Source organism: Octopus bimaculoides, chromosome 23 (genome assembly GCF_001194135.2).
Source record: "Octopus bimaculoides isolate UCB-OBI-ISO-001 chromosome 23, ASM119413v2, whole genome shotgun sequence".
NCBI classification, from domain to species: Eukaryota; Metazoa; Mollusca; class Cephalopoda; order Octopoda; family Octopodidae; genus Octopus; species Octopus bimaculoides.
This window is the reverse complement of record NC_069003.1, coordinates 37,303,732-37,319,133: the sequence shown is the minus strand read 5'-3', so window position 1 is coordinate 37,319,133 and position 15,402 is coordinate 37,303,732. Positions and strand designations below refer to the sequence as shown.

General features: G+C 37.8%; 1 protein-coding gene across 5 annotated transcripts in view; it reads left to right on the top strand.

The window, feature by feature from the left end:
* LOC106868999 (serine/threonine-protein kinase 10) overlaps positions 1–15,402 on the top strand; it is a 19,997-nt gene that overhangs the window by 3,078 nt on the left and 1,517 nt on the right. Inside the window, exons 1-5 of one of the 5 annotated variants that reach the window (XM_014914483.2) lie at positions 4,259–4,393; positions 4,632–4,725; positions 12,189–12,957; positions 14,170–14,500; positions 15,056–15,151. In XM_014914483.2, coding sequence (XP_014769969.1) covers positions 4,692–4,725; positions 12,189–12,957; positions 14,170–14,500; positions 15,056–15,151 — 1,230 coding nt within the window. In that variant the 5' untranslated portion in view covers positions 4,259–4,393; positions 4,632–4,691. Of the gene's footprint in view, positions 1–4,254; positions 4,394–4,628; positions 4,726–7,464; positions 7,714–9,909; positions 10,999–12,188; positions 12,958–14,169; positions 14,501–15,055; positions 15,152–15,402 lie in introns of those variants that run through there. The other 4 variants (XM_014914482.2, XM_014914484.2, XM_052975883.1 and 1 more) reach the window with 4 other exon arrangements.

The window sequence follows — 15,402 nt, the reverse complement described above, 5'->3', positions numbered from 1 at the left end:
TTATATATGTGTGTGTATATATATATATATATATATATATATATACAAAGGGCTTGGTAAAAAATTATTAATTGTTAATTTATTAATAAATTGATAAACCTTTACCCTTTTAATTGTAATAATGTATACATATACATATATATATATATATACACACACATCATACATACAGTTATATATTGTTGGTATTGGAGAAAATTTGAGTGATTCAGCAATCAGTGCAGCTTTCTAATTTCCACAGAAAAATTGTGAAAATGTCTGGAGTTCTCTCTCTTCCATTAGGTCGTCATTACCTGTTTCCATTATATTTGCAGTTCTTTCAACTCAGTCTGGCCGTCCACCTTTCTGTGTCTCTCCAGGACCATTTCAGAAGCATTATAGGGCCCCAGGCAAATCAGTGCACTGGGCCCTGTAGTATTTATTTATTGACAGCAAACCACAGTATACACAGATCAGAACTGGGCCCCTAGATCCATGAGAACCCTGGGCAAATAAATGCCCACTGTGTCCATGTATGGTCTCTCTCTCTGTCTCTCTCTCCCCATATGTATATTTATCTATTTCATCATCATCATCCTATATATATATATATTTCAATATTGATTTAATCTTCGCATGGTTCTTCATTTTAGCTGTCTATACATATATGCATATGTACGTATATCATCATATTAAGTTTATGCTTGTACATATCTGCTGTACTTATGGTATATGTGTAGTTATACATGTATGTATGTTTGAATATATGTATGTATACATATGTGTGTCTATGTATGCATACATATGTCTATGTATGTATGTATGTATGTACATACTTTATTGATACAATCTGGTTGTATGTATTTATCTCAGGTTTTTTTAAAAATAGTTAAATGTATGTCAGAAGTGTGTGTGTGTATCAAACTATATACATTAGCTTGCGTGTGAGTTTATTAGAAGTGTATATGTCCTTACATAAAGAGATGCATGTCCATATATAAAGAGATGTAGGATAGCTGGTCCCTCTGTTGGGTTCACATGTGGGAGACTCCCTTTGTCCCATTCATTCTCTACATTCAATAGTCTTGCATAGTAACTTTTCCATGCCTCTTTCTTGTCCCCATCACTAAGTGCAGGTATACCATTATCAATTCATACACATTTCTCTCCTATAACATCTCGATTCTCACTGACAAACTATCTTGCAATCTGGAACACTTCAAGTCTCTGATCTTTACACTGTAGGACTTTGGCAAACCTCTTCCTTTCTGCTTCTGCCCCAGCTAGAAAGACCTGACATCTAGCCTCCCTTTTAGCCTTCTGATAAGTTTCTCAGCCATCACCTCCTCCTCTTTTCCACTCTTTCCAGGCCCATCTTTTCTCCTTTATGGCTCTGTCAACATCACTGTTCCAGCACAACTTCACCTTTGGTCTGGCAGGGACTTTGTTCCAACCACAGATTTGCCCTTAGTAGACATATATATATATATCTCTGAGTGGTTGGCGTTAGGAAGGGCATCCAGCTGTAGAAACTCTGCCAAATCAGACTGGAGCCTGGTGTTGCCATCCGGTTTCACCAGTCCTCAGTCAAATCGTCCAACCCATGCTAGCATGGAAAGCGGACGTTAAACGATGATGATGATGATATATATATATATATATATATATATATATATATATATATATATATATGTGTGTGTGTGTGTGTGTGTGTGTGTGTATGTGTGTGTACTCACACACAAACATCCCACACATATATACACATTGTAGAATAGCCATTGACTTTTCTTGAGTGTCTCTGCTCTTTGATGGGTCTTACTTTTCATTTCACAGGGTGTCCAAAAATAACCCTCCTCACCAACTAAGCCTGCTGGGGTTGCCAGTTTAGTTGCCGACAACTCAACCATGTGACAGGTTGTACTGCATTACATGTTACCAGTAGTGCTCAAAAGTGACAGGACCTTGGACTGAGAGATGTGATGGGTGCAGTCCGGATTGGGACCCAGCCATAAAAAAAAAGAAAAAAAGACTATGAGTTTAGTTTTGTCTGTAAATTACTGAAAATGAATATCCCTTTGGGAATGCACTCTCACACTGATTGACGACAAGATTTAACGAAGGTCTTAATTAAACAATCATCTGAGGAGATACATTTTACACCTTGGATGTCTTTCTTCCTCCCTTTCTCTCCCTCTCATGATATATATATATATATGTGTGTGTGTGTATTTATATACATTCTTATGTATACATGTGTGAATTGTGTGTGTATGTGTGTGTGTGTGTGTGCATGCACATGTATGCTGTAAAAATATTCGACCATATCAGAAGTATTTGCATCTAAATTATGTTCAGAAGCCATTCAGAATGTCCAACGTCCACGTTGCTGTTATTCAATCCCACACCAGCCGTTTGGTAGTCTGTCTGCATGGATGTACGTGTGTGTTTGTGTGTGTGTGTGTTTGTGTCTAGTTTCATTGATATTTTTTATAAATCTAGATTAGTTCCACTTCTGCTGTTCTGTTGGCCAGCATTTGTCTGCTTCATCTCTTCTCTTTCAATCTCTTCTGTGTATGTGATACATACACACACATATATGTGTATATATATATATATACATATACATATATATATATATATATATATATATATATATATATATATATATACATACATACATGTGTGTGAGAGAGAGAGAGAGAGAGAGGCATGCACATCGCAACTTCCCAGCTGTTACCCATTTGTTTGTTCAAGTGATCTAGTCATGCATTGGTCGGAGTCAACTACCCAACTATGTCCAAACTGGGTGGTGGGGTTGGGGGTGTCCGTCATCAGGTGGAAGGTTATTCGAGACACATCAGAAACACCTGTCACCAGAGATTCATTGCCATGTCCACCATGGTTTACCCTGCTTATATACACATATGTTGTTTTATGTAGGGAAGGATGTGTATATTGTGTGTGTGTGTGTGTGTGTGTGTGCATGTACACACACACACACAACTATACTTTGCTTCATCCACCCCAGTGGTCACTTGGTCTGACTTTTTATGCTATTTTCTGTTTCATTTTTTTCCCTTTTTCAAGTTATGTTTCTGTCTGGTCTTTATTCTATTTATCTGTCTGTCTGTCCCAGTGTGTGTGTGTGTGTGTCCATTTGTCCTATCTCTCTGTTGGTATGTCTGTCCATTTGACTGTCCATGTGTCTGTCTACAATGGAGGAGTATGACTTAGTGGTTAGGGTGTTGGACTCATGCTTGTAAGGTTGTGGTTTCAATTCCTGGACCAGGCAATGCATTGTGTTCTTGAGCAAGACACTTCATTTCCCATTGCTCCAGTTCACTCAGATGGCAATAGTGAGTGGCCCTGCAACTGACTGGCATTCCACCCATCCACAGAATCCAGGAAACTTGACCTCTTATGAGTTTTATATGACTTCGGAATGAGCTTTATCCCTTTAGTTTTATCAGTCTACCAGTGTTTCTACTTACCTCTCTATCTACCTGTCCATCCATCCATCCATCCATGTACCTGTCATGCATTCATCTCTGTCCTTCTCTCAGTTAATTGAAGCTGTATAGGAACCCGTAGAAGAAACCTGACCATTTCAATTCGTATGTCCATCTGCTCTGTTGGTGGGTGACAAAAAGACACATATAGATATGATAGACTTATCCATTTATCAAATTTCACTCACAAGGCATTGGTCAATCTCAGGTGGTAAAAGACACCTACCTGAAAGAGGCAAGCAGTGGGATTGAACCATAAACCTCATGTGAACTTCTTAACCACACAGTGAAGTCTACTCCTATAAGTATCAAATGACTTGATTCTGTCATATAAATGGATGATGAGTGCTGGTGGAGAGGGGGGAACAAACCCCTCGTGTGTGTGTGTGCTCTCAGTGGAAAGTAGTTGTGACAGATGAAGACCAAGACATGAGACGTGAGATTAGATCTCTAGATGCTGGACTTCAAATTTGAGATGCGAGTTGACACAGGACTGGGATATGTGGAAAGTTCCGTTCCACTCCATATCTCACTTCCATTGACAGCACACACACACACACACACACACACACACACACACAGGGGTTTATTTCTTGCCAGCCCCACCTCCCACCAGCACTCATCCATTTATGACAGAACCAAACCATTTGATATTTATAAGAAGAAAAACAAACAAAAATCAAAACTAAATGAAGCTGATGAGGATGATGTGGGCAGCTTTATGGTAAAAGACATTCTAACTATAGCACTCCTGTTTTTTTTTTTAAGGTATATTGGTCAGGCTGTTGTGGACAGATTTATAACCAAAGAGACATCCCAACTGTGACCTTCCCATCATTAGCACCAGTGTAAAACAGTGTAGCATCTATTACAATTTTGCAATGTGTCCTTCCATTTTTAACATGGTAAGATCTAATTTGAATGGGATTTAGTTTCTTTCTTTTTGGGTGGGCGATTGAGTAAGCACATTTCATATGGCTGTCTCATTGATTTATTGTTCTGATCATTGTTGTTGTAGACGTTATTGTGCCCAAATGCTATTGTTAATCTTCTTGTTGTTTCTACGCCCATCCATCCGCACATCCACACCCACACACCCACAAGCTATTCACTCTTGCCATACATGACTTGCTCTGTTTACAGTTGCTGTTCATACAAGGACTCTCGTTGCGTGGTTAGACGAATGCACAGCATTTCAACGACATGCACAAACTTATTGCCAGAGTCAGCTCTTATGGTTTGTCATTGATTTCTTGTTGAGTTTGCTTAGGTGTATAAATATATATATACGTGTGTATGTATGTATATACATTGCTTGTAGTTGTTGTTGTTGTTGTGATAGTGGCTGTTGTTGCAGTATTTGTTGTGGTAGTTGTAGTAAGTACCAGTCATATACTGGCTGTCAACACTGCTAGCCTTCTGCTTATATTAAAAACATTATCATTGTTGTTGTTGTTGTTAAGGCAGTGAGCTGGCTGAATCGGTAGAAGACCAGGCAAAATGCTTAGCGGCATTTCTTCCGTCTTCACATTCTGAGATCAAATGCTGCCGAGGTCAACTTTGCCTACCATCCTTTCAGGGTCAGTAAATTAAGTACCAGTGAAACACTGGGGTTGATGTAATCAACTAGTCCCCTCCACACAAATTTTAGGCCTTGTACCTTTAGTAGAAAGGATTATTATTATCATTGTTGTTGTTCCTAGGCTGAGTTGTTAGTGCATTAGACAAAATACCTTCCTGTAATTCTTTTCGGCTCTTTACATTCTGAGTTCAAATCCTGCTGAGGTCAACTTTGCCTTTGATCTGTTTGGGCATCAATGAAATAATGAACCAATCAAATACTTGGGTTGATGTAATCGATTGTTCCTTTCCCTCCACAATTTTCAGACCATGTACTTATGTTCAAACCAGTTGTTGAGGGTGGGCAGAAGTGGATTGGTAAAATTGTTGGAGCTTTAGACAAAATACTTTGTAGTATTTGTTCCAATGCTCTACATCCTGATTTCAAATCCCACCAAGGCCAACTTTGTCTTTCTTTTCTCCAGAGTGGGAAAATAAACAATATTTTTAAAGAACTAGTCAAGGATGTGGGTTGATAAATTCAAGGATTCCCTTCCCGCTAAACTTTTGGCCTTATTTTTTGAGCATCATCCGGAGTATTTGAGCAGTGCCAAGCAGTGCTCCACCCTTTTCTGCAAGTGTTCCACCCTTATTGCAGCCCCAATTTGTTCCATGTACTTCTCAAGATTTTTACTCACTGTTCCCAGGACTCCGACAATCATTGGTACTACTACCACCTTTTCCATCGACCACAACTGCTTGACCTCCCAAGCTAACCTGTTATATCTATCGACTTTTCTTTCTTCCTTATCGCATACCTTGTTGTCAGCTTGGCATGCTATATCCATGATCCAGCATCGTTTGCTTTATTATTATTATTATTATTATTATTATTATTATTATTATTATTGCAGCAAACTGACAGAATCTTTTGTCTGCCAGACAAAATGCTTGATGGCATTTTGTCCGTCTTTACGTTCTGAGTTCAAATTCCACCATGGTCGCCTTTGCTTTTCATCCTTTCTGGGTCAATGAAATTAGTACCAGTTGAGCACTGGGGGTAGTCAATGAAATCGACTTACTTCTTCCGCTGAAATTACTGGCCTTGAGCCAAAATTTGACCCCCTCCCCCGCATTGTTGTTGTTGTTGGTGGTGGTGATAGTAGTAGAAGTAGTAGCAGCAGCAATAGTGGTAGTAGTAGCTGATTCGCTTATTGTATTTTACAGTTGCTTTATATGGTTGCAGAGGGGAGTACAATGGTGTCATACATAGTTTTGCTCTTTAGCGGTGGTGGAAGTAGTAGTAATAGTGGTGGTGGTGGTGGTAGTTTCCTCTTTATGCAATGTTGAGCACAATATCTGTTGTAGCTTTGTTCGGTAGTAATGGTAGTAGTAGTGGTGGTAGTGGTGGTGGTAGTAGTAGATGTTATTATTTTGTTTGCCTTAGTCTTCGTGGCCAAGGCTATGCTGGAGCGCTGCCTTTAGTTGCTAGTTTTGTAATTGCATTTGGGACTGCAGTAATGGCTGGTTGGTGTTGTCCGCAGCTCTGTAGTAATAGTGGTAGTGGTGTTGGTGGTGGTGGTTGTAAAAGGAGTAGAAGTTGTAGTAGTGTCATGGTGTCATTTGTTACAGTACCTAACATAGCATTCATGGTTCTTGTTGCAAATGCTGTTTGCTTCTTTTACTTAGATTTGAACCCAGAACTTTTTAGCTCATTCTCAAAATAAATATTTACATGTTTTCAGTGACATTTTGTCATATACACACATATATGCAATGTCTTTTACACAGTTTCTGTTTACTAAATTCACTCACAAGACAATGGTTGACCAAGAAGACACTTGATCAAGGTGCCATGCAATGGGACTGAACCCCAAATTACATGGTTGCAAAGTAAGCTACTTAAACACACATACCTAAATAGTAGGTCATTTAACTCTTTAGCATTCAAACTTGCCGTAACCAGCCCAAATATTCTACTTGTTCAAATTGGCCACATCCTGCCTCTCATACCTACCCTACAATGTTATTCTAAAAACAAACCATTACATCATTGAAATCTCAAAACTACAAGACAATGCAGGATTAATTGAAGACAATGTTAATGAATAAACAATACAACTGACTGAAGAGTAATTAATCTCAATGCTAAGGGGTTAATCTTTTCTTTGTAAATTCTTTTACTAGTTTCAGTCATGAAACTGCGGCCATGCTGGGGCAACTCTTCAAGGCCTTTTGTCAATCTCTTCAACTCCATACTTATTTCAACAAAACAAGCTTCTTCACCATGCAGCCATGTCTGCATCTGAATCACTAAAAACCCTTTTCACAAAGAAAAGCCTCACTTCCTCCCCACCCACCCACCGTCCCATATTTGTTTTGATTCGAGTTGGCAACATTCCTTAGTACACTCCACCATGACTAAACATGTGAAGTCGATGAGCGAGGAACAACAAAAGAACTTAAAGAACCTATTAATTACAAAGCAGTGGAAACATTTTCTTTTTTATAAATAACCTTTAATTACAGGTGTGTTTTAGTGAAAAGGTATTTGTTAGCTTGGCTTTCTTTCTAGAAAGTCAACTTTCTCTCGTCATAAGCAATATGTTATGGTGTCAAGGTGCAGGGATTTTAGCTGTTCATCTCTGGCGACAAATTTATTTGGGTTCGTACATGATCATTCCTTTGCTCCTTAAAATATGAAATTTATGTTTTTCACTAGTTTCCCTTCTTTGTTTCTATTTATATAAAGATTTTGATCATCATCAGTAGCTGTTGATACACCCTATGACTGGAAAAGTCAGTATGGTCATGGTTGGAACGCCTTTCATTAACATATTTATGTATTTATAAGATAATTACAATGAACAGGGAGATTAGTGTTCCTGTATATTTTTTTTTTCTGCAGTTAATTTCTGCAGCAGATTTCATTTAAATTTGTCTGACACACGTTTCTACTGCCTAAGCCATCTCCCAGGGGCTTTTGTATCCAGTGACTCTTGACTGTTTATTAGACTATGCAACTTTATTCAAGGTCCATCACTGATGTGGTCCTTACAACTTGATGTGGTTAGCTATAGCCTGGATTATAGCTGGGTACTTGTACAGTTCCCAATCATCTCTATCTGTATATCCTTGATATTAGCCACCCTCATTATGACACCACATTTCCTCAACCTAACACTCTTTGCACCCTTCTCATTTTATCATATAATACCCCAACCCCCATAGGGGGTCTATTATCGATTTTATTGAAATTATATTAGCCTATAATTGAACTGGATGTTAATTTAACATGTATACAAAGTTTTGTGAAGATTGGTTCACTGGTATGGGCTGCAAGATGGTGACAGACAGACAGAAATTGGCATTTATAAATAAGAAGATACATATATATGTATATTAAAATTAAAGTGTGTTGAGGCTTAGAGGCTCATTATGCCAGAGATTATCCTGGCTCCCAGAGCATTTAAGCAAATGACAGTAGTGCAAATCCCTCCCTCTCTTGAATGGGATGCCAACCTGCCACAGCTGTTGCTAAAACTCATTTTCAGGTGATATCACTTAAGTAACATTAATCAAGAACATGTGTTGCCTGGTTGGAGAATCAAACTCACAACCTGACAATCCCAAAACTATAGGTTGCATGCTTTCACTATGTATATATGTATATACATAGGTTTGTTTGTGTGTGTGTATTTATTTGATATATTTATCATTGTACTTTACATAATTATAGAATAACCCATCAAATTAATGTAGAATTGTTTTTATCATAACTGAATACAAAAACAAACATATATATTGTGTACATGCATGTCTATCTGTCTATGCTATGTCTCTCGTTCTCACTCTCTCTCTCTCTCTCTCTATATATATATATATATATAAACATTACTTTTAGAATTTAGTTTTTCTGATTTGGGTAGGTCTTCTTGGAAACTGCATATCCCCACCAGCCATCCTAGCCCTTTGTCATCTCCCTTGTGAGGTTGAAGTTCCTAGCATCATCCTTCGTTCCAATGTCTTCTTGAGTCACTTTCTTTTGCAATCTCCATCCATGTCCAGACCAGTGCAGTCTTCTTTTTTGCTCACTACATCTGATTCCTCTTTTTGCCCAAGTTTTACCTTCAGCATATTTATTCTATCTTGTCCACACACATTTACATTCTACATCCAATGGCACATGTCTTCTCATGTCCTCTACATTCAAGGCCCACATCTCATGCCATGCAGCATCACAGTTGTAACACAAGCATCATACAATCGGCCCTTCACTCTGAGGCAGAAGACCTTCATTGCTAGCATTGGAAGCATCTCTTTGAACCTCTTTCCCCTGTCCACTATGTTTTTGATGTAAGCCCCCCCCCTCCCCCAACTGCTAATTATATCTCCTAGGTGACAAAACTTATTGACTACTTCTAGTGAGCCATCTGGATATTTAAGATGGTCTATTATATATATGTGTGTATGTGTGTGTAAGAGAGAGAGAACATATGTATATTTATACTCAGCCACCACTACCATCAGTCGAAACATACCATTTTACACCCTTTCACACACATACATGCTCACATGCATATATACATTGCCTGCACCCCCCCTAAAACACACATTCAATACTTTTTCCTCAACCTCTCCCTCCACACCTTACCTCAAACCTATTCGTTTTAGAATCAATATAAATCAATCAATTTCTAGAATGCTCTGTTTGGTTTTAGTTTTGATTTTTTTTTTTATCATTTTCTTTCTGTTTTTCTTTTTCAATTTTTATTGTTTTGTTTTGTATCCATTTTCATTGGACAATTTTAACGTGACAAAACAGCCAGGCTGGAGATTGAAGTTTTTTTTCCTTTCATAGCTATTGTCTCTTCCTGCCTTGGATTAACCCCTGACCAACACATTCATACACAGTGATCATCGGCTACCAAATGGTCAACAATTTTAACTCTTCTGTATCAAAGCTAGCCTATCGATGCTTCTGTACTAAAGAACATGGAATTATTTCAGCTAATCACAAACAGCAAAACAAAACTAAAAGAACGTAAGGCTGTTATTTGAAAAGGAAAAATATGCAAACAAGAAGAAATTGTCTTTATTGGGACCATTTATACAAGAGGAAAAATATAAGTGTTTTACATATTTCTAAATCACATATAAACAAAACAAGAAGACTATCTGAATCACAATAGGGAGAGAGAAAGAGAAGTGTGTGTATATTTCAGAGATGTGCTTGTTTGGAGAATAATTTCATCTTAGATCAAGTGTTGAAACTAAAATAATTACGACGTGGAAAACTCATTTTAAGCCATTCAAAAACTGTTAACTTTATTTAAACAATGTGACCTGGTCACAGTTGGTTTGCCAAAAATTTTGACACCAAATAATAAATGTTTAAATATATTTTTGAATAGAGTGGGTCTTTATTTTCCTTTATGAGGGCAACAATCTTAATCTATCACATGCAATTGCCAGTAATCATCTGCTCCTTGGGTGTCTTTAGTGGACTCACATTTAGTAACCTCTCCCTCGAACAATGCAAATAATAAAAATTTGTACAAGGTGAAAAAACAAAACATGCCAGTTATAATATAAAAAACTTTATAAAAAAAACTTCCAAATTTCAAAAGACAAGGAAAAGAACGAAGGATATATTCTGGAAGAGATTCACATTTTCTTTTTTATAGCATAAAGATTAGTGATTCAATAGCTGGGTCCCTGTTGCCTTGTAAGAGTTTAACATTTGATTTAAAGCTTTCCCCTTGTGTCTGTTCCCTGGTCTGTAGTTTTTATTATGTAGATTGATATGGGATACTTGGGTTAGAGACGTGAGCAAGTATAAAGGAACAAAAAAGGTGAAAAACCTTCGAGTCAATGTTGAGGGAATTGATGTTAAAGTCTGCAGTAGAAATGTCATCTGATGACAGCGAGAATGATGGACCCAGCATTGGTAAATATCATAAAATACCTGTTGATTTGTTCTTCTAAATGTATGTGCATGTGTGTGTGTGTGCTTATGTGTGTGTCTGTCTGTTTTCCTTATCTGTTTCTCTCTCGCTTATATATATATATATATATATATATATACCATCTAACACTCAATCTGTTAGTCTATCCATCTATCACTTTATCTCTTTTGCTCTCTCTCTCTCACACACATGCTCACACTGTCTGTTTGTTTACAATTATCTGTCTACTTGTCTCTATATCTCTCCCTCTGTCTGTCTATATAAATATCCACATATATTTATCTATCTCGTTACCCATCCATCTAATATGATGTCTGTCCCAGTATTAAACTGTTCCCCTTCAAATATTTTTCTCTTTCAGTTTCGGTTAATGACTTATTTCATCAATGAAGCTACACCTCTTCGAATACACATTTTATACACACACTTTGATTATACATTTTATACACACACTTTGATTATACATTTTATACACACACTTTGATTATACATTTTATACATACTCTCTTTCATTCTACATACATTATAAGTATATTGCCTCAAACATGCAGATGCATGAATACATTACATCAAGATTCTTATTCCTTCCTTACTCATATCTTTTTGTTTACATATCTAGTGATCAAACCGTTAGTGTTTGTCTACCAAATCCACTTACAAGGCTTTGGTTGACCTGAGGACCTAGTACAAGACACTGGCCCAAGGGGCTCTTCAGTGGGACTGAAAATGAAACCATGCGGGTGGGAAGCAAACTTCTTAAGCACAGAGCCATGTTTGCTGATACATACATATATATATAAAAAGCACCACCTGAACGTGATCGTTGCCAGGCCCGCGTTACTGGTTCCTGTGCCGGTGGCACATAAAAAGCAACCACTACACTCTCAGAGTGGTTGGCGTTAGGAAGGACATCCAGCTGTAGAAACACTGCCAGATCAGATTGGAGCCTGGTGCAGCCATCTGGTTCACCAGCCTTCAGTCAAACCGTCCAACCCATGCCAGCATGGAAAATGGACGTAAAGCCAGCACCCAGTAGGTGTGTGAACTAAGCATGTAGCCACATTGATCAATTATACTTTGGTTTTTGTGTTCTTGTGTCATTGTATAAAATAAGAAAGTATATTAAGCAAAGCAAGGTGTTTAATGCATTTTTTTATTTTTCATTCAACAGAAAGTCGAGTGCGTTATATCATGGAAGATGTGATTCCACGTGAAGGAGATGTTGATATCATGAAGTTAGCAGAAGAGACAGTGTTGAATGCCAGGCATAAATCCCATGCAAAGGCAGAAACCATCAACAATTCTACCACAATGAAAGACCTTACAGAGTGTCCTAACCAGACCCCATTGCAATCAGCGTCTGATGAGGGCGGAGCTGGGAAATGCTGCAAAAAAGAGGACATGGTTCCATGTGAGTCATTGACATCACCATCGCGTCTGCCATCAAAAGAACCATCCACATCACCATCCACATCACCATCACAGCCACCTCCATCACCACCATTACCATCTGTGTCTCCTCCACCATTGCCAGCAGTGGAGGAAGAACCTTTGTGTCTGGAAGAAAGCCTCACATCTGTATCAACTCAGTCAGAGAAAAGTCACACATCTGTACAGACAAGAGATACCAATCAGTCAACATCGAGCATGACTGACAGCTTCGATTCCGTCTCCCAGTCTGCCAGATGTTGCAAAGCAGAGCATGAATTAGCTGCACTTGCAGTTCAGAAGAATGAAAAAACTTCGTCAAAGACATGCCATAGAAACCCTTCGGTGAAGAAAAGTTTGTCAACACAATGTACTGTAAAGGCCCAGAGCAAAACACCAAAATCTTTGCAGAGAAATCAATCTCTGGATTCCTGCATGAGTTCTACTGACTGTCTGTCAATTGCCAGTGTAGTTTCACCAATGCCAAAATATAATATCTCCAGCAGGAAAAGGTAAGGAAGCAAAAAAAAGAAAGAAAAATGGAAAGATACCATTTGTGAGGACATGTGTGTATGCCTCTGTGTATGTGTATGTGTGCCTACAAGTATCACACACACACACACACACATACATAATATCATCATCATCATCATAATCATCATCATTTCATGTCCATTTTCTATGGTTGCATCGGTTGAACAGCTTGACAAGAGCTAACAAGCTGGAAGGCTGCACCAGGCTTCACTTGTCTATTTTGGCATGGTTTCTATTATGGCTGTAGGCCCTTCCTAATGCCCACCACTATTCCGTTATTTGTTTACAAAACAAATATACGATAAAAAAAAATTGCCAACTTTTATTATATTCATTATATATATTGTTTCTGGTATAGATTAATATTACTAAGAAATATCACGGGTCCCTGGCACATTGGAAAAAAACAAAAACTGCCAGTACGGCCCATCAGATAAGTTGAGAAATAATGCACCAGAAGACAGTACAAGGGAGGTAATCCTTTCTTCAGAACATCTGACAGGATTGAAAATTTGAATTTGAAATTAAAGAATAAAGAAAAAAAATGCATAAAATATGCATATTTAATTGAATTTTTTCTTTTTTGCTTATTACAAAGGTTTGAGAATTTCTAGTCTTTCATAATCATGTATAGCACCATTTTCATTCTTTTAGAAACTTTTAGCCTAACATAACTCGAGTCTAAGAAATTAACCATTCTATGAAGTCAGACATTGCTTAAAGATGAAAATAATTCAAAATAATTCCATCTGAAAGAAATTCAGAGAATGTGTGTTTTTCTTTTCTTTTCTTCTTTCTTTCTTCTATTTTTTGTTCGTTGTAGAGCTTAAGTAGTTTATCAATGAAGGGAGAAGAGACAAGAAATTCTTAGTATATACATATATGTGTGTGTATATGTATATATATATATATATATATATATATATATATATGTGTGTGTATGTATGCTGTGTTGTTAGGGAGCTCTACCATGCAAAAGTGTTCTTAAAGTAGGTAATACAAACAAAATTCACAAAAGCCATTTTCAATATCTTCTTTCATTAGTAGATATTAGTTTCCTACGAAATAGTAATCCCTCATTATATGGCGAAAGAGACACATACACGTCTGCATACATGCATAAACGTGTTTATATATATATATATATATATATAAATACACCCTGTTTTCTTGTATTTTCTTGGAACTAGATTTGAAGTTGGGCATGCTGGCCACGAGAGCCCCTGTGATATATACTCCTATCTGACACCGACGCAGCGCAAGGACCAACAAATTAAGGAACTAAAGAACCAAATTAAAGTAATGGGCAAACAGATGGAGGAAAAGGAACGAGACATTGAACTGTTGAAGAGTGAGCGTGGCCTGGAGACAGCAAGAATTTTTGAAGAAAGGACTGAACAGATACAGAAAGTGCGGGATGAGATGATCGAGTTACAAGTGAAGAACGAGCAGCTGGTGTTGGATTATTCTGAGGCACAGGAATGCATCAAAGAACTACAGTTGGAGATCAATGAAATGAAGGTAGGTATCGGTTCTCAGAATGTGTTGTGGTGTTTTTATTTTTTTGTTTTGTTGTTACATTTTTCCAAGTTGTGGCTATGGTTCAGTGGTGTGGCTGTGGTTCAATGGTGTGGCTGTGGTTCAATGGTGTGGCTGTGGTTCAATGGTGTGGCTGTGGTTCAGTGGTGTGGCTGTGGTTCAGTGGTGTGGCTGCCTGAGTTGGTGATTGCTGGCTCATAGCTTATGTTTGTCATTGCAATACACGTACACACACATATATATATATCTGTATGGATATTAGTATGTATGCCTGTTCTGTCTGTATGTATATATGTATGTGTCTTTGGATGTATTTATAAATGTCTGTTTGTCTGTATGTGTGTGTTGGAAATGAATGACACTGCTTGCATGACAGAGACACTCATTTACAATTATCATGCAATGTCAAGACAATCACACACACACACACACACACACACACACACACACACACACAGATGTACTGATTGTATCAAGAGTTTGAGTTGGTAGTAATTTTTTTTTGTTAATAAACTGTTACATTCTGGTGTTCAACAGGAAACTGTGAAGAAGAGGGAAGATGACCAAGAGAAGATGTATTTGGAGATGTATAAGAAAGGTCAACAGTCGGCACAGTTCGAGAGGGAGGAGGATGTAAGTTTTGATGTGTTTATTATCAGGAATCTATCTACCATCATCCCTAGCAGCACTCATCATCAATACCATCTGTAATTCATCTTAGAGGAATCTCTCCTAAGGACTCTCAGATGGATTGGCACAGCTGTTTTTGGCACTGCCGAAGTGGCTTCGCTGATTTCATGCTGACTTACTTGACAATAGACATTTCAATGTTTCTCTCTCTCTCTCTCTCTCTCTCTCTCTCTCTCTCTATCTCTCTCTCTCTC